Source organism: Nicrophorus vespilloides, unplaced genomic scaffold (genome assembly GCF_001412225.1).
Source record: "Nicrophorus vespilloides isolate i.1.1-1 unplaced genomic scaffold, Nicve_v1.0, whole genome shotgun sequence".
Classification (NCBI taxonomy): domain Eukaryota; kingdom Metazoa; phylum Arthropoda; class Insecta; order Coleoptera; family Silphidae; genus Nicrophorus; species Nicrophorus vespilloides.
In genome coordinates this window covers 15,000-38,894 of record NW_017098282.1, presented here as the reverse complement: position 1 = coordinate 38,894, position 23,895 = coordinate 15,000, and the positions used below count along the sequence as shown (strand labels likewise).

The 23,895-nt window shown below is 39.6% G+C and overlaps 10 protein-coding genes across 10 annotated transcripts; 9 read left to right on the top strand and 1 right to left on the bottom strand.

Annotated features, from left to right (window-relative positions):
- Positions 1-691: 691 nt before the first annotated feature.
- Positions 692-2,053, top strand: LOC108562075. The gene is made up of 2 exons (XM_017920280.1): positions 692-740; positions 820-2,053. The coding sequence occupies exons 1-2, from the start codon at positions 726-728 to the stop codon at positions 2,032-2,034; spliced, it is 1,230 nt and encodes a 409-aa protein (XP_017775769.1). The 5' UTR covers positions 692-725; the 3' UTR covers positions 2,035-2,053.
- A 1,274-nt stretch (positions 2,054-3,327) lies between these two features.
- LOC108562073 lies at positions 3,328-4,329 on the top strand. The gene is made up of 2 exons (XM_017920278.1): positions 3,328-3,342; positions 3,404-4,329. Exons 1-2 carry the CDS (start codon positions 3,328-3,330, stop codon positions 4,295-4,297), a joined length of 909 nt encoding a protein of 302 aa, XP_017775767.1. The 3' UTR covers positions 4,298-4,329.
- A 1,771-nt stretch (positions 4,330-6,100) lies between these two features.
- LOC108562072 lies at positions 6,101-7,009 on the top strand. The gene has a single exon (XM_017920277.1). It carries the CDS (start codon positions 6,110-6,112, stop codon positions 7,007-7,009), a length of 900 nt encoding a protein of 299 aa, XP_017775766.1. The 5' UTR covers positions 6,101-6,109.
- A 1,201-nt stretch (positions 7,010-8,210) lies between these two features.
- On the top strand, positions 8,211-9,158 carry LOC108562071. Its single transcript, XM_017920276.1, has 2 exons — positions 8,211-8,225; positions 8,289-9,158. The coding sequence occupies exons 1-2, from the start codon at positions 8,211-8,213 to the stop codon at positions 9,156-9,158; spliced, it is 885 nt and encodes a 294-aa protein (XP_017775765.1).
- A 1,112-nt stretch (positions 9,159-10,270) lies between these two features.
- On the top strand, positions 10,271-11,180 carry LOC108562070. Its single transcript, XM_017920275.1, has 3 exons — positions 10,271-10,285; positions 10,349-10,784; positions 10,831-11,180. Exons 1-3 carry the CDS (start codon positions 10,271-10,273, stop codon positions 11,178-11,180), a joined length of 801 nt encoding a protein of 266 aa, XP_017775764.1.
- Positions 11,181-12,218: 1,038 nt separating this feature from the next.
- LOC108562069 lies at positions 12,219-13,218 on the top strand. Its single transcript, XM_017920274.1, has 2 exons — positions 12,219-12,233; positions 12,295-13,218. Exons 1-2 carry the CDS (start codon positions 12,219-12,221, stop codon positions 13,216-13,218), a joined length of 939 nt encoding a protein of 312 aa, XP_017775763.1.
- Positions 13,219-14,148: 930 nt separating this feature from the next.
- On the top strand, positions 14,149-15,134 carry LOC108562068. The gene is made up of 2 exons (XM_017920272.1): positions 14,149-14,163; positions 14,220-15,134. The coding sequence occupies exons 1-2, from the start codon at positions 14,149-14,151 to the stop codon at positions 15,132-15,134; spliced, it is 930 nt and encodes a 309-aa protein (XP_017775761.1).
- A 968-nt stretch (positions 15,135-16,102) lies between these two features.
- Positions 16,103-17,106, top strand: LOC108562067. Its single transcript, XM_017920271.1, has 2 exons — positions 16,103-16,117; positions 16,174-17,106. The coding sequence occupies exons 1-2, from the start codon at positions 16,103-16,105 to the stop codon at positions 17,104-17,106; spliced, it is 948 nt and encodes a 315-aa protein (XP_017775760.1).
- Positions 17,107-20,898: 3,792 nt separating this feature from the next.
- On the top strand, positions 20,899-21,903 carry LOC108562066. Its single transcript, XM_017920270.1, has 2 exons — positions 20,899-20,913; positions 20,974-21,903. Exons 1-2 carry the CDS (start codon positions 20,899-20,901, stop codon positions 21,901-21,903), a joined length of 945 nt encoding a protein of 314 aa, XP_017775759.1.
- Positions 21,904-22,559: 656 nt separating this feature from the next.
- LOC108562065 lies at positions 22,560-23,609 on the bottom strand. The gene is made up of 2 exons (XM_017920269.1): positions 23,511-23,609; positions 22,560-23,455 (listed from the first exon to the last, which is right to left on the bottom strand). Exons 1-2 carry the CDS (start codon positions 23,607-23,609, stop codon positions 22,571-22,573), a joined length of 984 nt encoding a protein of 327 aa, XP_017775758.1. The 3' UTR covers positions 22,560-22,570.
- Between the last annotated feature and the right edge of the window lie 286 nt (positions 23,610-23,895).

The window sequence follows — 23,895 nt, the reverse complement described above, 5'->3', positions numbered from 1 at the left end:
GTTTTTCTCCTAAGTTTCGATTGTTTAGTTCTTTTGTTTGTTTGTTTACTTTGATCCTATGATTATCTTTAAAGTAGACAAACAAAAACGTGTTTTTTTTTTCATCTGTTCAATGAATTAATTGTAATTAAAATAAGTATTCGTTATAACGTTCAATATTGAATGATTTCTGTAGATTATTAATAAAGTGATGAAGATGATGATGCCATTGAATTGATTGGGAATTTCATTTCGTTTTGCACAACGTGTACTTGATGTTTTAATAATGCCAGTAAAGGTTACGCATGTAATTAATTCATTTCAAATGTTGATCAAGGTTGCTTTTGATTGACTTCACTAGCTAATTGCTAGGGCTAACTTGATGCTTTTCTTATATTGTATTGTATTATATTTTTTTTGTAAGTTTTTGATGGGAGAAAGTTGGATATTTGAATATTTTTTTAATATTGGCGGGTCACAATCGGATGGCGCGCATAGTGCACGTTATGTAAGCAACGAATGTTAATTGATTAAGTGTATTATGTAAACTATAGTTGCGATTTTTTTCGAAGAAAAAAATGGTATTATGAGATTCGTTTTCTTCTTCTTGTGGTGAATTTTTGTGGTAAAATGCGGTATCCTTGCGTACGAAGATTGGAGGGGCTTTCTGCTGCTGGTCGAGTATAAAAGCGGAAAGTTTGATTGTGGAGAATGTCAGAGGAGATCAACGAGCACGAAGCGAAAATATGAACAGGTTTTTGGTAAGTTTCGTGTGTGTGTGTGTGTTAAAGATGGATTTGTGTATTAATTTCGTTTTTTTTTTCAATTTTGGAATGGTAGGTTTTGACTGTGGCGTTGGTGTGCGTCAACGCACGTCCCGATATTGGGTTGAAACTCAGGGAGGCTGGTTCACCAACCGGTAGTTACTTACCGGGGGTTGGGGGTCAGCAGGAAAGTTACGGATCTTCGCAGACCTTCCAGACCTCTCCGGGACATCTTCCCACCTACAACACGTACAATCCGGTCGTTTCCCATATTCTTGAGAACAAGAACTTCTTCTTCGATGCTCCAGAGGATCTGGGAGAGACCCATGTGAGGGTTCACGTGCAACCGTCGGCCGCGGCTGGAGAAAAGTCCATCTTCATCAGGGCTCCATCGTACAACTCGAAGATCGTGCCGCACTTCAACATCGCTCAACAGCAAGCCGCAGGAAAGACAAAGGTCTACGTTTTGGTGAAGAAACCTGAAGAACAGCAGGACATCGTCGTTCCAGCTACCGTTCAAGCGACTGCTGCTCAACCGGAGGTCGTCTTCATCAAGTACAAGACTCAGAAGGAAGCCGAAGAGAAGATCAAGAACATCCAGGATGGAGCCACCGGTGGAACCAGCGCTAAAACAGTCTTCAACCATCGCGAATTAGTCAGTTCCATCAAGGATGAGCCAGCCCATCAACATCACCAACAAACCATCAGCTACACTGGACCCATCATCGAACAATCCGCCGGAGCTCCAGCTCTTGCAGGAATCCAATCATTCGGTCCATCCACAATTGGCGGTCCATCTGTAATTGGAAGTTCTTCAGTAATCGGAAGTCCATCCGTATCCAGCGGCCCAACCTTGATTGGTGGAGGCTCCACTCACTCCAGCATCGTCGGAGGGGGAGCACCAGGTGCCGGCAGGTTGATCATCGACACCATCATCGGTAGCCCGAACCCGCACTCCGTTGCCGGAGTCACCACGACCGTCACTCAAACAGGCAAAGGTGGAATCAGCCGCACCCACGACATCGTCGTTCCAGTCGCTCCACAAGGACCACCAGCATCTCCGGAGGTCTTCTTCGTCAAGTACACCGATCAGAAGGACGTCGCCGATAAAATCCACAGCATCGAGAGCGGAAACACCGAGACACTGCTGAAGGGCAATCCGTTGCCGCACCACGAGGACCTTGCCAACGCCATCCCCGAGTCCAGCTCGGTGACCGCCGAAAGCACTAGCGTCGTCACCAAAGAGGAATCCCACGAATTCGGCCCAGCCGGAGAAAGTGGCCCGTACTAATATAACTTCACCAATCTGAAACAAACAAAAAAACTTGTATAGAACGTATTTATTAAGAGAAATTAAAGTTTAGTTTACCAAAAAAAATAATACAAGTGTAATAAAATAATAACCCACGCAAAAATTCTCGAAATTGAGTCACATAGACGACACGACAACATCGTGTGAAAAATAGCCAAAGAGATTCCATTCGGATCCAGATTGCCTTGATCCGTTTACATTTCTCATCTTTTTTTTTTGATTATTCATTTATTTATTTCTCAATAATTTATCTGTAAAACTATTATTAGACTATTAGAGATCGAATCGAACTAATACTTCAAACTCGCAGGTTGAAAAATACAACGAATCACGTAATCGAAATTACCATAAATTCGATTGTGTTTCGTATTAATTAAAAGAATACCACCATTATGATAATATCGAACACGATTATAATAAATGTGACAAAACAGACGGTCATAATGAAATAAGTCTTCCTGTTCACTGCTTGTGCACAATTATATACAAAACGTATATTTAAATACATTTGAACACCTAATGTATTCGTTATGTATAATTATTCAATATAGTCAAGCTTGATCAATTGAAGTAAAACTATATGATTATCAACGAGCATATTATGGAATTTCAGTGTAATTCTTTTATCTGATGTAAGCTGTTAAAGTTGAGCAATATAATTCAATTTTCCCAAAATATTTTTGCATGCTTTTTTCATATTTCATAATATATCAGAAGTTATAAGATTAAATTTTACAGTTAAAACTACGTCTTTTACTACAACAAAATTTACAGTGTTTGTCGTGTACATACTTGATACTCTTTTTCAATGTGAAATTTTTGTATGTTATTGATGGTAACGAAATTATTCGTATTGTGTAATATCGATGAAGATAATCCTTCTTTTTTTTTTGTTGGATTCTGCGTTTAATCCATTTAACTTTTTTCGAAAGGATCCCAAAATAATGAATCAAGGCCGGCGCTGAAGACTATCGCATAATTTATGCAAAATATATAAATTCAATTAACAAAACAGATCCTCTTCGAATATTGTTTACACATATATATGTATATATTTTTAAAAGCGATTTCAATTTTTTTTTCACGATTTATGTAAAACTTCTAACGCCGGTCCGGACACAAGGTTACTAAAAAATGTGTGTGTATCCTTGCACCTTCCTCCAAAGTGTTTTAGTTTTTTGTATGTGTTGGAAGGGGTTTGTTGGATATAAAAGAGCACATTTATCCTGTGTTTGGTATCAGAAGGCAATCCGCCAAAGAAGAGCATCAAATATGAACAAGTTTCTGGTAAGTTGTCTTTGGAGATGTGCAAATTTTAGTTATTTTGATTGTTCTTCGTTTGGGGTAGGTTGTATTGGCTACAGTCCTGGTGTGCGTTTCCGCACGTCCAGATATTGGACTGAATATCAGGGAGGGCGGTTACCAGTACGGATCCCCAACCGGTAGTTACTTACCTGGAGCTCAACAGATTGGATCCAACTCTTACAATACTTACAACAACGGACCACAGCAACATTTCGCTCCCGCTGGAGTCGTTTCCGGACAGCAGTACAACTACCAAGGAGTTGCTCCTCAAGTTGGATTCGTCGGACAGCAAAACTACGTTCAACAGAACTTCGCGCAGGTCCCTCACAAGTCTTACTTCTTCGACGCTCCTGAGGATCTCGGACACACCCATGTTCGCGTTCATGTTCAACCGTCCGCCGCCGCCGGAGACAAGACCATCTACATCAGGGCCCCAGCTTACAACTCCAAGATCGTGCCACACTTCAACATCGCTCAGCAGCAAGCCGCCGGCAAGACCAAGGTTTACGTTTTGGTGAAGAAACCAGAGGAGCAACAAGACATCGTCGTCCCAGCCGCCGTCCAAGGACCAGCCGCCAAACCAGAAGTAGTCTTCGTCAAGTACAGCAACCAGAAGGAGGCCGAACAGAAGATCCAGGACATCCAGCAGGGCGCTTCCGGCGGAAACAGCGCCAAGGTCGTCTTCAACCACCGCGAATTGGTCAGCTCCATCAAGGATGAGCCCGTCCACCATCAACAAATCAACTACGGAGTTCCAGTCATCGGAGGACCAACCTCCATTCATCAAGCCATCATCGGCGGTGGTGGTGGTGTCAGCCACGACGCTCCAACCCACTTCGAAATTGGTGTTAACGGTGGATCCTCTGGTCCAGTTCAACATCATCAACACCACGAGACCGCCAACTACGGTCCAGCCGGTGCCAGTGGTCCATACTAGAACAATTCAAACAGAACAAACTAGTCACAATTATAGCGAAAATTGCAGAGCAAAATCAACCATTATATTTATTAAATAAAAATTAAAATTTGAAAATAATCAATTTCCTTTTTACTTCATGCCTCCCTTTCAATTTGTTAAAAACTACAAAAATTACAACCGAAAGAAAGAGAAAAAAACAACAATTAAGTAACATAAAGGTCAATAATGTATCGAGCTGTCCGATCTGTTATAAATGAAATAAAAATACGTGAAATTGTGGCAGCGATTTAGCAAAAGGTAGCAAGCAAATCTGATTCATTTTATAATTGATGTTACCACATTTTTTGGAAAACTATGTTAATCGTGACAAAGAATAGACAGAGAGAGAGATTGAATTGAAAGCAAGAACGTTCGATTCCCTTTCATTTCATAGAATCACCAAAAAATAACACCAACTTATTTAAATGTCGAAATAATTGTGAATCATCATGCTAACATATAATGAAATGAATTCACATAAAAAGTGAATCAAACTTATAACGAGTGTTCTACATTAATTGCTTTTTACAAATCTATTCTGAAATTGGATAACTTTTGTTAATTAAACTAATCATACATAAATTAATGCAACAATTCGGTGAATTACAACAAAAAAAAAACAACTAACGACTAACGACTATTTACTCAACCGGTGAAAGGTTATTAATAATAATTGGTCAAACACGAAATCGTTTAAGTCAAGCATTACTATTAACGCGAAGCATTTGTGTAATAGCATTCTTTTTAATTAAGGAACAACAAAAAAAAAACTTAATAAAATGTCGAAAGAATCATTTACAATTTTTGTTTTGTTTTCATATTTCGTTTCTATTACTTTCCTATATAGACATCAGCATCGGATGAGTGCGAATATGTAAATGACTCTATGTATATTTAGAAATCTAAGGGGGCGTTTGGAAGTGCATCAAAACAGACGAACTCCTTTTTTTTGTTTCGTGATGATCATAGCTATTGGATAATAAACAGTTAATAATAATAATATAATGAAAGAAGAAAAAAATGTGCATAATCTTCATAGAATAAAATTATGCATTCATATTCTATTCCATTCTATTAATGAAATGTATTCGATTATGTTTAGAAATATTTTTTCTATCATCACTTGAATTAGTTTAACTTATTTTCGGTTATTTGATTTCTTGTTGCTTCCAGGCATATCAAAGAAGAATGATTCAACTTATATAAAATCGTTTGAACTTTACATATAATTGTTATTAATTGCGCCAGAGTGAAGAGAGTGAAGTTTGTGTAATCAAATTTGTTATTTTTTTTGTCGACAAGTGAAAACAGCTTTAATTGAATGTAATTTAGTTTTTTTGTTTTTTTTGGTTTGACTAAAAAAATCTAATCGAATGTGAATTCGATTTTAGAGGAATTATTGGGTAACGATATTTTATATATTAGGAATGTGGGATTACCTTTTTCGTTACGAAATGATTGGATCGACGAAAATTCTCCTTCGGATTTTGGAATGTATGTGTTTTTGATGTTGTTACATCTCTGGTAGTGTGATTTGATTCATCATTTAACAATTTTTTGGCAAGGTTAAAAAGTATTTGAAAAAATGCATCCTTGCATGGTTGTTCTTCGCTCCTTTTTTTTCCTATCGCACACACCTTGGAAGGGGTTTCGTTAGTATAAAAGCGTGACGATCCGTTCCGTTTGGTATCAGTTAGCAATCAGCTGAAGAACAATCCACTAAAATGAACAAGTTTTTGGTAAGTCTCGAGATAGATTAATGCAAAAGGAACAATTGGATTATTGGGGAATATGTGTGTTCGCTACTTGCAGGCTTTCGCTTGCGCTATGGTGGTGTGCGTCTCTGCACGTCCCGACATTGGGCTCAAGCTCAGGGAGGGATCTCCGACTGGAAGTTACTTACCCGGAGTTCAGCAGAACTACGCATCTCCCGTTGGTTATTCGGGATCGAGCAACTATGGCAGTTATCAAGGAGTAGGAGGACCTCAAGGATACGGAGGACAAGTCTCCTACAACACCTACGGAGGCGGCGCTGCTCCACAATACAGCGGATACAACGTTCAACAGAACTTTGCCGGAATCCCACAGGCCGTCCAACACCACAGGTCCTTCTTCTTCGATGCCCCAGAGGATTTGGGTGAAACTCACGTCCGCGTCCACGTTCAACCGTCCGCCGCCGACGGAGACAAGACCATCTACATCAGGGCTCCAGCTTACAACTCAAAGGTCGTCCCACACTTTAACATCGGTCAACAGCAAGCTGCCGGCAAGACCAAGGTCTACGTTTTGGTAAAGAAACCAGAAGAGCAACAAGACATCGTCGTCCCAGCTGCCGCCGCGGCCCCAGCTGCCAAACCAGAAGTCGTCTTCGTCAAGTACAGCAACCAGAAGGAGGCCGAGCAGAAGATCCAGGACATCCAAGAAGGTGCTTCCGGCGGAGACAGCGCCAAGACCGTCTTCAACCACCGCGAGTTGGTCAGCTCCATCAAGGACCAGCCAGCTCACCACGACATCTCTTACAACGGCGCCGGAATCGGAGGTGGATTCATCGGAGGCTCTGGAATCGGCGGTGGAATCGTCGGTGGCTCCAGCGGCGTCCACACCGTCGGCTCTGTCGGCCCAAGCACCTCCGCCGTCGTCTCAGGAGGTGAGACCCACTACGGTCCAGCTGGCGAAAGTGGTCCATACTAGAAGAAATCAAGGATAATTTAATTTGTCCATCCATTGTATTATATTAACAGAATTGTAAATGAAAACAAAAGTATTAATAATTAGTAAATAAAATCAAATCGAAATCGAAAATTTGAATACCTACAATCATTTGACCCTACAACAATTAATTAGTTGAATTACACGAAAGAGATAATTCAAAAACGTTTCCTCCTACCAGAAAAATAAATTAGCAAATAAATCAAAAAGGTAAATTATGTGAAATGTAAAATTATACGAACATATTAATGCGCATTTCTTAAATAAATTTACGTAATTGAATATGTAAATAAATAGAAAGAATGTGTATTATATACATATATATAAAAAATAAATAAATAAGCAATAACAACAAAATAAAAACGAATCTTGATAGAAATATTTATGCAAATATCTTATGATCTATTATGTTTTGAATTGCTCAATTATCATACGCATCAATTTCTTTGCGAACGTGTGAATGTGTTTTTACTGAATAAACTTTACTGAACATAATTGAAAATCTTTGAATCGAATATAGTTTTCATTCTTGTTTTATTATATAAAATCAGTAATATTAATTGAATGCGCAATTAAAATTGTGTAATTAATAGTTATGTCTATGTAAATTAGGTTCACAGCACTTTACAATATATTATATTGAAATAGAATTGATTCATTAGGTTAAATCTTAACTTATAAATTAAAATGAACTGTTAATTGGCCATTAAGATATCTATGAATGCTTATATTTCATTGTGTTGAAATTTTAATTATTATTATTGACTCAAAAATATATATAATTTATGCCCTTGATTCGATAAATTAATTTTTAAGCCTAAGATACAATAAACCTTGATAAAAGTTCAAGCAACTCGATCCGATTTGGTAATCGTGAGAATATGTAATGGCCCGGCACGAAGTTATGTAATTTTTTTTTTCTATATATTTATAATTTCTGAATCAGCATATTTAATGGAGATGGATCTGAAATAGTGTCGATGCGGCGCGTTTAATAACCTTGCGAAGAAACAATTTATTTCACGAAAATGGTGCATCCTTGCGCCTCATTCTCTCTTTGCGCAATCATTAGTGTTCGCTTAATGGAGGGGTATATTTGTATAAAAGTGCGAGGTATCGCTGTGATTGATATCAGTTAACAATCGGCTGAAGAACACAACAACAACAACAACAAGCAACGAAGATGAACAAGTTTTTGGTAAGTGAAATAATAACCAAGTGAAATTGAAGTGAATCTAATTTTCGTCGATTCTACGCATAGGTTTTCGCAAGTGTTCTGGTTTGCGCCTCCGCAGACATTGGACTTAAGCTTAGGGAGGGCAACCCGAGTGGAAGTTACTTACCTGGTGCTCCTCAAACCTACGGATCCGGATCCAACTCGTTCGGAGCGTACAGCAATGGACCTCAGCAGCATTACGCTCCAGGTGGATTCTCCGGATCTTATCAAGGAGTAGGTCCACAAGGATACGGAGGACAAATCTCTTACGGTTCTGCCCCGCAATACTCTGTGCAACAGAACTTCGCCGGAATCCCACAAGCCGTCCAACACCACAAGTCTTTCTTCTTCGACGCTCCAGAGGATTTGGGCACCACTCACGTTCGCGTTCACGTGCAACCGTCCGCCGCCGCCGGTGACAAGACCATCTACATCAGGGCCCCAGCCTACAACTCGAAGATCGTGCCACACTTCAACATCGCTCAACAGCAACAATCTGCTGGCAAGACCAAGGTCTACGTTTTGGTGAAGAAACCAGAAGAGCAACAGGACATCGTCGTCCCAGCCGCCGCTCAAGGACCAGCCGCCAAACCAGAGGTCGTCTTCGTTAAATACAGCAACCAGAAGGAGGCCGAGCAGAAGATCAGGGACATCCAAGAAGGTGCTTCCAGCGGAGACAGCGCTAAAGTAGTTTTCAACCATCGCGAATTGGTCAGCTCCATCAAGGACGAGCCAGCTCATCAACACGGCATCTCGTTCGGAGGTCCAGGCGCCATCATCGGTGGACCAAGCGGTGTCCACTCCGCCGTCATCGGTGGTTCTGCTGGTCCAAGTCACTCTTCCGGAGAATCCATCGGCAACGTGTCCGGCGGTGAAACTCACTACGGCCCAGCCGGCGAAAGTGGTCCATACTAAACAAGAACATATTTAACATTTAGCCAATTGTATTATAGTGTCAATTTTGTAAAACAATATTTAATTATTAATTAAAGAAACCTTAAAAGAAAAAACAACAGTTTCATTATATTCGTATAAATTGCAATTGTAATAGTATCTATATTACTTGCATATAAATTAATTTAAATTATCCATCACTGGCCAACCTTTTTTTATTGATAAAAAAAAAACTATTAGAATAATTCGAATTATTATTTCAACATTGGGGAGATAATCAATAAATATCATCAGAAATAGAAATATTTAAAGATTTAGATATTAACATATTTGAAAAATAATATTATTTTCTTAATCATTTATATATGCAAATCACCCATAAAATCGAATGGACAAAATTTGCAAATTTTGCGAATTTGAAAATCGTAATGAAGAAATTTTATGCGATTTTTAACTATCCTAAAGTTGACTAAAACATTTACAACAATGCCATGTTCTAATTAATGAGAGAAAATTATTATATTCCCATTATTTTTAATTGAAATTAATTGGATGTTATAGCGGAAGATCTTAATTGTGTTTCTGAAGGACATTCATATTCATTAAACAATTGTGAATTATTCATATCAAAAAATAAAATAAATAAAATTCCATCTAAATGTGAGAGTATTGGAAAGTGGCGAAAATTAATTATAATTAATTACTGCATATGACATTTAGTTATACAACTAAATATATATAGAATTGTTATAGTTTTAATAGTTAACTATTTACTTTTGGTGTTTTTTATTTGTTGTTGTTGCGTGTTAACTATTTCATTCATGGAGTATTAATGTAATAAGTGTCCTTGCAAATCATCGTTTATTATCAAAAACGTGTTTCGTAATCGAATATTGATTGATAAATTATATGGAAATTGTGTAATCTGAATATATAATGTGGATGTGTCCTAAATTGTGTTTGATTTTAAAGTTTAATAACCTTGCGAAGTTGCAAAATATTGATCGAAAAAAATGCATTTTTGCACATCTCTCCTCTCCGATCGTTTTTGGAGGGGTTTCCGTAGTATAAAAACGGTGGGATCTGTTGTGTTTGGTATCAGTTAACAATCTGCTGAAGAACAAACAACGAAAATGAACAAGTTTCTGGTAAGTGTGCATGGTTTAAGAAGTGGATTTGAAGTGAATTCAATTTTGTGGATATATCTGTAGGTTTTCGCAAGTGTGCTCGTGTGCGCCTCAGCAGACATTGGACTTAAGCTTAGGGAGGGCAGCCCGACAGGAAGTTACTTGCCTGGAGTACAATCTGGATCTAATTCGTATGGAGCGTACAGCAATGGGCCACAGCAGCATTACGCTCCAGGTGGATACGCAGGCAGCTACGGAGTAGGTCCACAAGGATACGGAGGACAAGTCTCGTACAATACTTTCGGAGGTGCCCCACAATACTCTGTCCAACAGAACTTTGCCGGAATCCCACAAGCCGTCCAACACCACAGGTCCTTCTTCTTCGATGCTCCAGAGGATTTGGGTGAAACCCACGTCCGCGTCCACGTTCAACCGTCCGCCGCCGCCGGAGACAAGACCATCTACATCAGGGCCCAGCCTACAACTCAAAGATCGTCCCACACTTCAACATCGCTCAACAGCAAGCTGCCGGCAAGACCAAGGTCTCGTTTTGGTGAAGAAACCAGAGGAGCAACAAGACATCGTCGTCCCAGCCGCCGTCCAAGGACCAGCCGCCAAACCAGAAGTCGTCTTCGTCAAGTACAGCAACCAGAAGGAGGCCGAGCAGAAGATCCAGGACATCCAAGAAGGTGCTTCCAGCGGAGACAGCGCCAAGACCGTCTTCAACCACCGCGAATTGGTCAGCTCCATCAAGGACGAGCCAGCTCACCAGCATCAACACGGCATCTCGTTCGGAGGTCCAGGCGCTTTCATCGGTGGTTCTGCTGGTCCAAGTCACTCCTCTGGAGAATCCGTCGGAAACGTTTCCGGTGGTGAACCGCACTACGGCCCAGCCGGAGAAAGTGGCCCATACTAAAAGGAAACATTGTTAATCTAGTCAATTGTATTATAGTATCAATATTGTTCAGCAATATTATTAATAATTTAAAATAAATATAAAACAAAAAAACAAAATAATTTGATTAAACCTAAACGACATAAAATCACAATCACAATCAGACATCAACTTCCTAATTAATTATATATACATATTGTATAAGTATACTAATTACTATATACAAAAAAGCCACGTTATACTAAAATTGAATGTGATTGAGTGATGATTAAGAAATTCATCTTAATTAGAAACCTTATGAATAACACGTTTGCTTCAATTATTTTTTTATCTATCTGCAAAGAAGATATAGACTTAATTAAATATAAATGCTTGGAAAATATAGAAAACTATTTGATCATAAAATGCACGAGAAGATTGTGTATCAAAATAAAATAACTATAATAGACTTAATCTCTGTGAAAATTATTAAGATATATTTGAGCAATGGTCAATGGCCTCCCTTTTCAGCTGTTAATATTTTTTATTTTGTTACTATTGTTGTGAATGAAAATGAGTAATTTTGTTTTTGATTGTTGCAATAAAGGTTATTATTATTATCATCATTATTTAAGTTAAATTATTATATTATAATATTCAATTTCTAAATTAATAAATGTGTAATTAACTAATAAAATGAAATTAATTGCAAAGAAAAAGCCCTTTTTCTTCTCTCTTCTCATCTAACAAAGATAGTCTTCATTCGATAGACCTTGATAAAGTTCCCACAATATTATATATTGTATATTTGGAAATCATGAATGAATAATAACGTTAAATTATGCAATTCCAAAATGCTTTCGCATATTTAATAGTAATAGTATAAAATGCTACTATGAAGCATATCGTTTGATTAACCTTGCTAAATTACAAATTATACCTAACAAAAAAAATGCATCCTTGCACATCATTCAAAAGTTTAATTCTTTCTTACGCTGGAGGGGTTTTTCTTGTATAAAAACGCGATGATTCGTTGTGATTGGTATCAGTTAACAACCAGCTGAAGAACAATCAACAAAGATGAACAAGTTTTTGGTAAGTTGCAATAACGTGAAGTGAAATTGAAGCGAGTCTAATTTTTGTGGATGATGTACAGGTTTTCGCAAGTGTTCTGGTTTGCGCCTCCGCAGACATTGGACTTAAACTTAGGGAGGGCAGCCCGACTGGAAGTTACTTACCTGGTGCTCCGCAAACGTACGGATCCGGATCCAACTCTTACGGTTCTTACAGCAATGGTCCACAACAAGCGCATTACGCTCCAAGCGGATACTCCGGATCTAGCAACTACCATGGAGTAGTTCCACAGGGAAACAGCGGATACACCTCTTATGGTAGCGCTCCACAGTCCAGCTACAGCTCTTACGAAAGTGCCCCACAATACACCTCCTACGGTGGTTCTGCTCCACAATACGGTGGATACTCCGTTCAACAGAACTTCGCCGGAATCCCTCAAGCCGTCCAACACCACAAGTCTTTCTTCTTCGACGCTCCAGCTGATTTGGGTGAAACTCATGTCCGCGTCCATGTTCAACCATCCGCTGCTGACGGAGACAAGACCATCTACATCAGGGCTCCAGCCTACAACTCAAAGGTCATCCCACATTTCAACATCGGTCAACAGCAAGCTGCCGGCAAGACCAAGGTCTACGTCTTGGTGAAGAAACCAGAGGAGCAACAAGACATCGTCGTCCCAGCCGCCGCCCAGGCCCCAGCCGCCAAACCAGAAGTAGTCTTCGTCAAGTACAGCAACCAGAAGGAAGCCGAACAGAAGATCCATGACATCCAAGAAGGTGCTTCCAGCGGAGACAGCGCCAAAGTAGTCTTCAACCACCGCGAATTGGTCAGCTCCATCAAGGACGAACCAGCTCACCACGGCCAACATCACGACATCTCCTTCGGTGGTCCATCAACTGTATACGGCGGAGTTGGTTCTTCTGGTCACTCCATCTCCACCCTTCCAGGTGGTAACCAACACCACGAGACCCACTACGGCCCAGCCGGCGAGAGTGGCCCATACTAAACATAGAAACCAAATTGTCCTAGTAAATTGTATAATATATAGTAAACCAATATTAAATAAATAATTAAACAAAAACAATAATCAGCGTAATTAATGGCATATCCTATGTAGATACAATTAGTATTGTTTCTTTCTAAAAATATATGTTAGTGTGTAAAATAGAAATGATTTGTTAAGCAAACAAATTTCAAAGTATATATATTAGTAATATAGCACATTCTCGTTGCAAAATTCTGTAGTGTGCTGCTAAATAAATAAAATAGTTTTTAATTAATTTTCGAATATTTAGTTATAAATGTGTATACATATTAATGTCTTAAGATAAATATGTTATACTAAAGTAATAAGTGTTGAACGTAACTAATAATATAAGCAATATCTACTGATCTACCCATTATTCTGCATTACTTGGATAATAATCATCATAATTGCTTTTTAAAAGGAATTTTAAACCTGAAAGAATTATGCATATCTACCTATGAATCTATATTACTTACAGAATTAATGATTACAAAAGTTGATATTTCCAATAACTAAAATCACAATTAACTAATCCTTAAATTGATGTGCAAATGATTTTAATGTATTTTGTGAATACTTAAAATGGTTAAAGAGACAATTATATATTTTGATTTACATATTTTATCCCTAAATATTATTTAAATATACTACTTGATGAAAGTTCAGCTTTAGATGATGTTTAGTAATATTTAAACGAGATTACGAAATACCCTTTGAATATTTAATGCAGATGCGCTTCGAGTTTTTTTATTCTTATTTCATCTGGCGATGATAACCTTGCAAAAACGAGAAAAATGCATCCGAGCACTTTTTAATAAACTTTTTGGAGGGGCTTAGATTAGTATAAATACACGAGATTTTGTTGTGATTGATATCAGTGAGTGATCATCTGAAGAACGAACAACAATCATGAACAAGTTTTTGGTAAGTCTCTTGTGTTTGGTTTTGACGAAGTGAATTTTTGTGCAATGCGTTTTCAGGTTTTCGCAAGTGTTCTGGTTTGCGCCTCCGCAGACATTGGACTTAAAATTAGGGAAGGTACTCCAGCCGGAAGTTACTTACCAGGATCTCCGCAAACCTACGGATCCGGATCCAACTCTTACGGTTCTTACAGCAATGGTCCACAACAAGCGCATTACGCTCCAAGCGGATACTCCGGTTCCAGCAACTACCATGGAGTAGCTCCACAGGGAAGCAGCGGTTACACCTCCTATGGTAACGCTCCACAATCCAGCTACAGCTCTTACGGAAGTGCCCCACAATACAGCTCCTACGGTGGTTCTGCTCCACAATACGGTGGACACTTCGTTCAACAGAACTTTGCCGGAGTCCCACAAGCCGTACAACACCATAAGTCCTTCTTCTTCGACGCCCCAGAGAATTTGGGTGAAACCCATGTTCGCGTCCACGTGCAACCATCCGCCGCCGCCGCTGACAATACCATTTACATCAAGGCTCCATCCTACAACTCCAGGGTTGTCCCACACTTCAACATCGCTCAACAGCAACAATCTGCTGGCAAGACCAAGGTCATCGTTTTGGTGAAGAAACCAGAGGAGCAACAAGACATCGTAGTCCCAGCCGCCGTCCAAGGACCAGCCGCCAAACCAGAAGTCGTCTTCGTCAAGTACAGCAACCAGCATGAGGCCGAACAGAAGATCAGAGACATCCAAGATGGTGCTTCCAGCGGAGACAGCGCCAAGGTCGTCTACAACCACCGCGAGTTGGTCAGTTCCATCAAGGATGAACCAACTCATCACGACATCTCCTACGGTGGTCCATCAACTGTATACGGCGGAGTTGGTTCTTCCGGACATTCCATCTCCACCCTTCCAGGTGGTAACCAGCACCACGAGACCCACTACGGCCCAGCCGGCGCGAGTGGCCCATACTAAATGTATACCTGAAACTAAATTGTCTTAGTAAATTGTGTAATATAGTAAACCAATAAATTGAATTAATTAAAAAGAAAACAAATGTTATTAATATTACGAATCTAAAACTTTAGCAGCTTATGACACTTAAAGTAACATATAATGAGGAGAATCATAATTACAATCGAAATATCATAACAACTATAGAATGTTCCTACTATAAACCTACTACTTACTACTACTTGTCAGACTATTCAAATTAAAAATTTTCAAAGGAAATCATAGATTATCTATCCTGAAGTTTATAAAAGATATCTGTTCTCAAGCAAATCCAATTATTGTTTTCAAAACAGTAGACTTGTTATTGGACTGTAATTTACTGTACAAAGACGTAAAAATATTGACCTTAGTACATATAATATATAACATATCCATTACGTGCCTATTATACTGATTATTTTGCTTCAAATTATAAACGTTTTCGATTATATAAATTACGAACGAACATTGTGATTATGCAATAGTATTTACAAAATTTAACAATTAAGTATTGAATGATTATAATGTGACTTATGAAAACAATATATAATAAATTACATTCCACGTAATATGATAAATAATCTGATTATTACTTTTTAGAATTAATACCGTTACGTAGTATTTAATTTAAACAAAAATTACTATATTTTACCCTAAATGTAATGCAAATGCAGTCCTTGATGAAAGTTCAACAAATAAGCTACATTTTTTTTTAGCAATATTACAAAATACATTATATAATCCTTTCGCATATTTAAAGCAGATGCGTTTTACGTAAATTTTTTTTTTGAATCATCTTATGATAACCTTGTAGAATATAAAATTATAGAAAAAAAATGCATCCATGCACTTTTTAATGGATTTTTTGGAGGGGTTTGAATAGTATAAATACGTGAGGTTTTAGTGTGATTAGTATCAGTTAACGATCATCTGAAGAACAATCAACAAAGATGAACAAGTTTTTGGTAAGTCTTTTAACGAAGTGTAATAGAGATGAGTTTAATTTTTGTGGATGCTGTAGGTTTTCGCAAGTGTTCTGGTTTGCGCCTCCGCAGACATTGGACTTAAGATTAGAGAAGGTGGTCCAACTGGAAGTTACTTACCTCAGACTTACGGATCTGGATCCAACTCCTATAGTTCTTATGGCAACGGTCCACAAACCCATTACACTCCAAGCGGATACTCTGGATCGAGCAACTACCATGGAGTAGTCCCACAAGGAAGCAGCGGATACACCTCTTATGGTAGCGCTCCACATACCAGCTACGGCTCCTACGGAAGTGCTCCACACACCAGCTACAGCTCTTACGGAAGCGTTCCACAATACAATACTTACGGAGCTGGACAATACGGTGGAGTCGGATACTCCGTCGGCGGAATCCCACAAGCCGTCCAACACCACAGATCCTTCTTCTTTGACGCCCCAGAGGATTTGGGTGAAACCCACGTTCGCGTCCACGTGCAACCGTCCGCCGCCGCCGGAGACAATACCATCTACATCAGGGCTCCAGCCTACAACTCAAAGGTCGTCCCACATTTCAACATCGCTCAACAGCAAGCTGCCGGCAAGACTAAGGTCTTCGTTTTGGTGAAGAAACCAGAGGAGCAACAAGACATCGTAGTCCCAGCCGCCGTCCAAGGACCAGCCGCCAAACCAGAAGTCGTCTTCGTCAAGTACAGCAACCAGAAGGAGGCCGAGCAGAAGATCCAGGACATCCAAGAAGGTGCTTCCAGCGGAGACAGCGCCAAGACCGTCTTCAACCACCGCGAGTTGGTCAGCTCCATCAAGGACGAACCAGCTCACCACGGCCATCATCACGACATCTCCTACGGCGGTCCATCAACTGTATACGGCGGAGTTGGTTCTTCTGGTCACTCCATCTCCACCCTTCCAGCTGGTAACCAACACCACGAGATCCATTACGGCCCAGCCGGCGAAAGTGGTCCATATTAAGCTAAAACGAACTGTAAAATAAGTAAATAAAATTATAAACAACAAACAATTGATACACTATTATTTTCGATCGAAAAGAATTATGATTCCATGAAAACATATTTCAACATTTACGACCTTGATATTTTGTCAACTAATTTGCATGTCGACACGGATGTAAACATTTATCAACACCTTTCTAAAACTATTACTTATTAGTATTAATATTAATTAGTAATAAGTTATAAACTAGTGTTAACGAACATGCAACTATTGAAATGAATAAAAGTACAATTAATTGATACTAAAAAAGATCCTATCGTCTCTTAATCCTTCATCCGTGTGCGTATTGTTAAAAAATATATGAAGTAAAAGCAGTTCTTTTTAAAGTTCAAATCGTAACTCCCACGACTCGTTTAAATTCAAATTATATGTGCATAAAAAAAGCAACAAATATATCTCAAAAATAATAAAAATATTTAAAATTAAAAAAAAACGAATATTAATTGGCAATAAATATCTTCTTCGAATGGGCTTTCGGTTTGGCAACGAATTCGATATGACTGAATACAATATCCGATTTGCATATAAATAAATATGTCTGTGTATGTGTGTTTGTAAATTAATCAAAACCTACTGTTATGCAAATAATGTTGATGCAAAATGGAAAAATTGAATAAACATTAATAAATGTATTTTACTTATTAGAATTCTGCAACTGTTTAAATGTTAATTGTAATCAAATGCACAACGTGTAATTATGTTTGAGCATTAATTGCATTGCATGTGTAATGATTGTAAAAGGCTAATTACTAATTGGTAATTTATGTTCCTTGTCGTATTAGTATAATTATGTTATACAGTATTATTATGTTTATAGAATACTGAATTAGAGCATAATTGTATTTTGATTTCGTTTACATTGAAATTGCGTCGTATCTATCGGTAACAGCAAAATTTTTTTTGGACAAATTATGATATTTGCATATTCCTGGTTTGATATTTCGCAAGGTGAACGTATGAAATGCATCTTTGCACATCTCTTCTTTCTTTTTTTCGTGTGTTATTGTTGTTGGAGGGGTTCGATCGGTATAAAATGCATCGTTTCGTTCGGATTGGTATCAGTTAGCTGACGAACAATCAACGAAAATGAACAAGTTTTTGGTAAGTCATGATCCGCAAAAGAAAAAGAATTTAATTATTTTCGTTAATTGCTTATTGGGTCAATTTAGGTTTTGGCCAGTGTTCTTGTCTGCATCTCCGCAGATATAGGAATTGATCTTAGGCAAGGCGCTCCTACCGGAAGCTACTTACCGCAAACCTCTCACGGATCCGGATCAAACTCGTACAGCTCTTACAACGGTGCTCCTCATCAATCATCCGGTGGATATTCCAGCGGAAGTTCGAACAGCTACCATGGAAGTGTTTCTCCTGGAGGATACAATTCCTATTCCAGCTACGGCCCAGTTGCCGGCTCTTCTTACGGAAGCTACGGCCAACAGAACGTAGGTCTTCCACACGTTGCTCAACATAGGTCCTTCTTCTACGACGCCCCAGAGGATTTAGGAGAAACTCACATTAACGTACGCGTGCAACCATCCGCCTCCGCCGAAGACAAGACCATCTACATCAAGGCTCCGACCTATCATTCCAAGATTGGAATTTTCCAACAACAGCAGCAACAACCTGCCGCCAAGACCAAGGTCTTCGTACTGGTGAAGAAACCGGAAGAGCACCAAGACATCGTCGTCCCAGCCGCCGCACAAGCCCCAGCCGCCAAACCGGAAGTCGTCTTCGTCAAGTACACCAATCAGAAGGAAGCCGAGCAGAAGATCCAGGACATCCAGCACGGAGCTTCAAGCGGAGACAGCGCCAAGGTCGTGTACAACCATCAGCAATTGGTCAGCAGCATCAGGGATGAGCCGCACTACAACCACGAATCCTCTTACGGAGGTGTCAACGTGAACTCCGCTCCAGGAGTCGTCCACTCCGGCGCTCCAGGAGGTCATCTCTACAGCTCCGGAATCGTCAACAATTACGGCCCAGCCGGAGCCAGCGGTCCATACTAAACTCGATATCTGAAAACACACATCGAAATTTTACAAAACACGAATTGTATGAGAATATTTATTAAACAACTGAGATGATTGATATAAATTACTTGTAATTACTTAAACAATTGCACTAGAGCATTATGAACTACTTACATAATGATAAAGATGCCAATAGATAATATTAATTCATTAAGACTTAAGCCCAAATGCGTTGATAATTTTAATATTCTATCACAATACAAGAAATTCGCAGTGTTCTGCCTTATATTCCTTTTTTTTTCTTCAACCACTTCTTGCAATTCCCTCGCAATACTTTTAATGCTCGTTGCTTTTGCTAATCAAAGAGCACAAGCATTCCTTGTGGTCATTTTCCTTGCATCCTTGGACACAGCCTTTTCGAACCATCCTAAAACAAATTGTATGTTAATTAAAGCAAACAGTTAAAGGAAAATTACTTACTTGCTTACATTTCTTGGAATAAAACAAGTTTTCTAACAAACTATAGAACACTTTGGAGAACAAAATGACTCTTTCGAGTTTTTGAGGATCTAACCAACTTTTTCTTATCGGATTTTCGTTGTAAATTGTATGTTAATTAAAGCGAATAGCTAAAGGAACATTACTTACTTGATTAATACTTCACGGAAAGAACTAACAAACTATCGAACACTGCTGAATACCATGGAAAACACTGGAGAACAAAATTGCCAAAATGGACGCCAAAACCGTTTGGATTGTTTTTTGCTGTATTCGACATAGCCATAAAATTTATTACCGAAAAGTAAATATTTGAAAAAGTTTGAAAAACTTCCGATTGGTTCCGATTGGCTTCCGATTTCATACGAAATCTTCTTCTGTCCTAACTGTAGAGGTCGTGCCAACTTCCTTAAGAAAAATGCTAACCGCTTAACACCCTCCCGCACTCAACTTCTTTAAAAGCATTCAAGTGTATTTGGTTGTATAAAAAGCTTCTTTTTTTTTTTAATTCTTACTTAGTTTTTGAACTAAGATGGCTGATTGTGAAAATTAAAGAAACAAAAGATCAACAAACGAAATCTCAATTATGTAATGAAAATACAATCTGCGAATACAAATAATATTCGATAACTGTAAATCTTTTAATTCAAATATATTTATTACAACGACCCGACGACTAAAGAAAGCTATTAATTAAAAAATTATGAATTAATTAACACACTATTGAAAGCTTTCAAAGTTTAATCATTATGGAATTACGTAAATTACACTTAACTTGTATTGTCCGCAATGATGACCAAGCGCATCCACCAATTATTCGCGCGTCTAAAATGCACATGCAACAAAGAACTTTCTAGCGACAATGGCGTCACACGTTGTTTATTCTTTCATGAAGAACATTCAATTATTTTGCCATGGTGATGACCAGGGTTAATAACCCTAAATAATTAAAATTACTATATTTGTTTGGTAACCGGCAACGATGATGAGGATCGAGATTTTTTTTTGAATTAAACTGGAATTTCCAATAAATTTATTAAGAAAACTTGATTGAAACAAGATTCTAGTTTAATTGATATAATGTATGAGTTGTGTAACCTTTCGTTAGTAGTGCATGTGTGTTTTGCAGTTTTTCGAATGCATCTGTTGAGTAGATGGAGAAGGAGAAGACGTCCTTGCTCCAATAGAAAGCTATCGGTTTACAAAGGAAAAGAAAGATTGAAATTGAGTATAAATAGTTGGGTGTGCTTTTGATGCTGTACAGAAATCAGATAGATCCACGATGAAGAGCTTTATGGTAAGGATGTTAAGATCGGGTGAGGAGAAATGATTCAGTTTTGGGGGTTTCATCCTGCAGGTATTGGCAGCGCTGGTGGCCGTAGCTTCCGGTGATATCGGGATAGATCTGGGTTCCGGTTATCAGTATGGTAAACCTAGCAGAAGTTACATCCCCGTGAGTCCGGTGGGGTTGCATAATAGGCACGCAGGGGACGGCACCTATTCCCCGGCAAACACGCACTACACCACCACTTACACCATAGGAAATACCGCTGGTAACTACAAGGGGTACACCACCACGACTCATCATCTTTACACGACGATCGTGGAGCCCAGTTTCCCTGTTTACCTCCATCATCAACAACAACAACAGCAGCAGCTGCAGCAGCAGCAGCACACCGTTTCACCGTTGCCGACTGTTGTGCACCAAAAGTTCTTCTTCGACGCTCCCGAAGATCTGGGTGAGACGCACGTGCGCATCCACGTGCAGCCGGCCGCCGTCGCCGCTCAGAAATCCATCTTCATCAAGGCCCCAACCTCGAAGGTAGTGTCGCACGTCGACGTGCCGCAGCCGCAACCTGCCGAAAAGACCAAGGTCTACGTGCTGGTGAAGAAACCCGAGGAGCAGCAGGACATCGTCGTCCCGGCCGCCGTCCCAGCACCAGCCGCTCAACCCGAAGTCTTCTTCGTCAAGTACAAGAACCAGCACGAGGCCGAGCAGAAGATCCAGGACATCCAGGAGGGCGCCAACCTCGGAGGACAATCCGCGAAGAAGGTGCACAGCGATCACGAACTGATCAGCTCCATCAAGGACGGCGTCGACGCTCATGTTCACCATGGCAACGACTTTGGCGTCGTCGTTAACAGCGTCGGCGGCATCCATCCGATCGCAGGCGGCATCGGCACCAACGTGGTCACCATTTCCGGACCGACCATCAATTCTGGAGAAGGAATCGTCTCCTCCACCACCATAAAATATGGTCCAGCCGGAGAGAGCGGCCCCTATTAAACCAACATATTTATAATAATTAGTAAAATATCTTCTCCGAACAATTGATAATAAATGAATTCCGATGAACCGTACCACTTTTGTTTTTTAATAATAATAATAATAATTTCCAAACTTTTTAGTTAAATATTGTCTGATAACTTTCTAATCAATTGAAATGCAATAAGAAAAACAAAAGTTCAATATTCATATTGAAACAAAGACTTTATGATTCGGCATAGATACAACAAATATGTTCTTTGCTTGAATTGTTTAAATGGAATAACAACAGTGATAAAGCAACAATTACATTATTATTATTAACAACTGATGGAAAGAAATGAATGTAAGAGAAGTAACCTAGCAACAAATACAATGAAACAATTGCTCAGACAAATGAATTCGCCAATTGTTGTTGTCATGGAGATATTATTAATTGCATATGTTTTTAAAAGTCTTCGAAATTATGAAACTTGTCATCTTAATTGAACTGAATATTATTATAAAAGTGTTATGAATCATTCGCAAAAGTAATGTGTTTTACGGGTATTCTTTTTTAAGTGGAAAGGGTTTTTTGTTGTTGTTGTTTTGTAAAGGAGACGCATTGCATGTAATATAGTATTATTTCAATTAGATTTCAATTTATTCGTGCGAATTGTTTCAACAAAGGTGCGGCCAGTTGGGTGCGTTAATATGGGCCGCTGCTGCCGACAGGTCCGTAATGGGTGTTCACCTGTTTGCCGTAATATCCGGTCTTTGCGATGTTTCCTGAATATCCGTTTCCGGTGTAACCATGGTTACCGGTGTATCCAGTGTGGCCGGTGTAGCCTTCGTTTCCGCTGTAGCCAACGTTGCCGGAATATCCGGTGTTACCACTATAGCCAATGTTTCCGAGGATACCGCCGTTGATACTTAGGTGATCGGAACGAGAGCCGTAATCGTTGATGGAGCTCACCAGGTCGGAGTGGCTTCCAACGGATTTGGCGAGAACGCCCGAAGAGGAGGAGGCGCCTCCTTGGATGTTCCTGATCTGTTGCTCGGCCTCGTGCTGGTTGCGGTAATTGACGAAGACGACGTCCGGACGTAGTGGAGCGGAACGCGGTGCCGCTGGTACGACGATCTCTTGGTGCTCCTCCGGTTTCTTCACCAGCACGTAGACGCGCGTCCTCTGGGCGGGTTGCGGAGCGGGTTGATGGAAGGTGATCTCTGGGGCACGGTAGACCGGGGCCTTGATGAAGATGACCTTCTCCTCGCTGTGTCCGGACGGCTGAACGAGCACCCTCAGTTTGGTCGCTTCGAAGTCGTGCGGCGCGTCGAAGTAGTACACCTGCTTCTCACCGCTTCCGTAGGTCATGTGATTGTAGTCGCTTCCGTGGTAAACACCGCCGTAATTGATCGGAGGAGTCTGCAGGGAGCCGAGTCCTTGCGCGTTGTAGATGCCCGTTCCGTACGTCGGATACGTTCCGCTTCCTTGATACACGTCGTGCGTCTTGTGACCGCTCGTCGGGATGTAACTTCCGCTCGGCACGCTGACACCGCCGAGGACGCACGCCACCAAGGAGGCCGTGAATACCTGCAATTGTTAAACAATTGATTATACCAAACGGTTACCATAGAATCACACTTACAACGATGAAACTCTTCATCTTTCTCTTCTGTACGATGGACGTGTCTTTGCAATCTTCGTTGAATGAAGTGAGATACCTTACATCCGAAATGCACTTCATATTTATACCAGATCCCTACCCACTCGATGCACTCGAACATCAAACATAATAAACAAAAAGAAAAAGTATACAGAACAAAACGAACAAAAATTAAAAATGTTGAATATTTGCATTCTTTGCATCCACATTTTTACTACACACTATTGCCAATGGAATATAGAACACTTTGACAAATGTCAAACACAATTCACATTGACATTCAAATTGTCAAACGTTTACCTACAAAAGCGAAACAAAAGTGTATTGACCGGGCACTGTCATGTGTCAAATGATTGGACATTTAAAT

Excerpts from the sequence above, each read along its gene's own strand:
- LOC108562072 (XM_017920277.1), top strand. The coding sequence starts at position 6,110 with ATGTGTGTTCGCTACTTGCAGGCTTTCGCTTGCGCTATGGTGGTGTGC.
- LOC108562070 (XM_017920275.1), top strand. Across the intron at positions 10,785-10,830 it reads CACTTCAACATCGCTCAACA|AGGAGCAACAAGACATCGTC; the intron begins GCAAGCTGCCGG and ends TGAAGAAACCAG.
- LOC108562065 (XM_017920269.1), bottom strand. The coding sequence starts at position 23,609 with ATGAAGTGCATTTCGGATGTAAGGTATCTCACTTCATTCAACGAAGAT. Across the intron at positions 23,456-23,510 it reads AGATGAAGAGTTTCATCGTT|GTATTCACGGCCTCCTTGGT; the intron begins GTAAGTGTGATT and ends TAACAATTGCAG.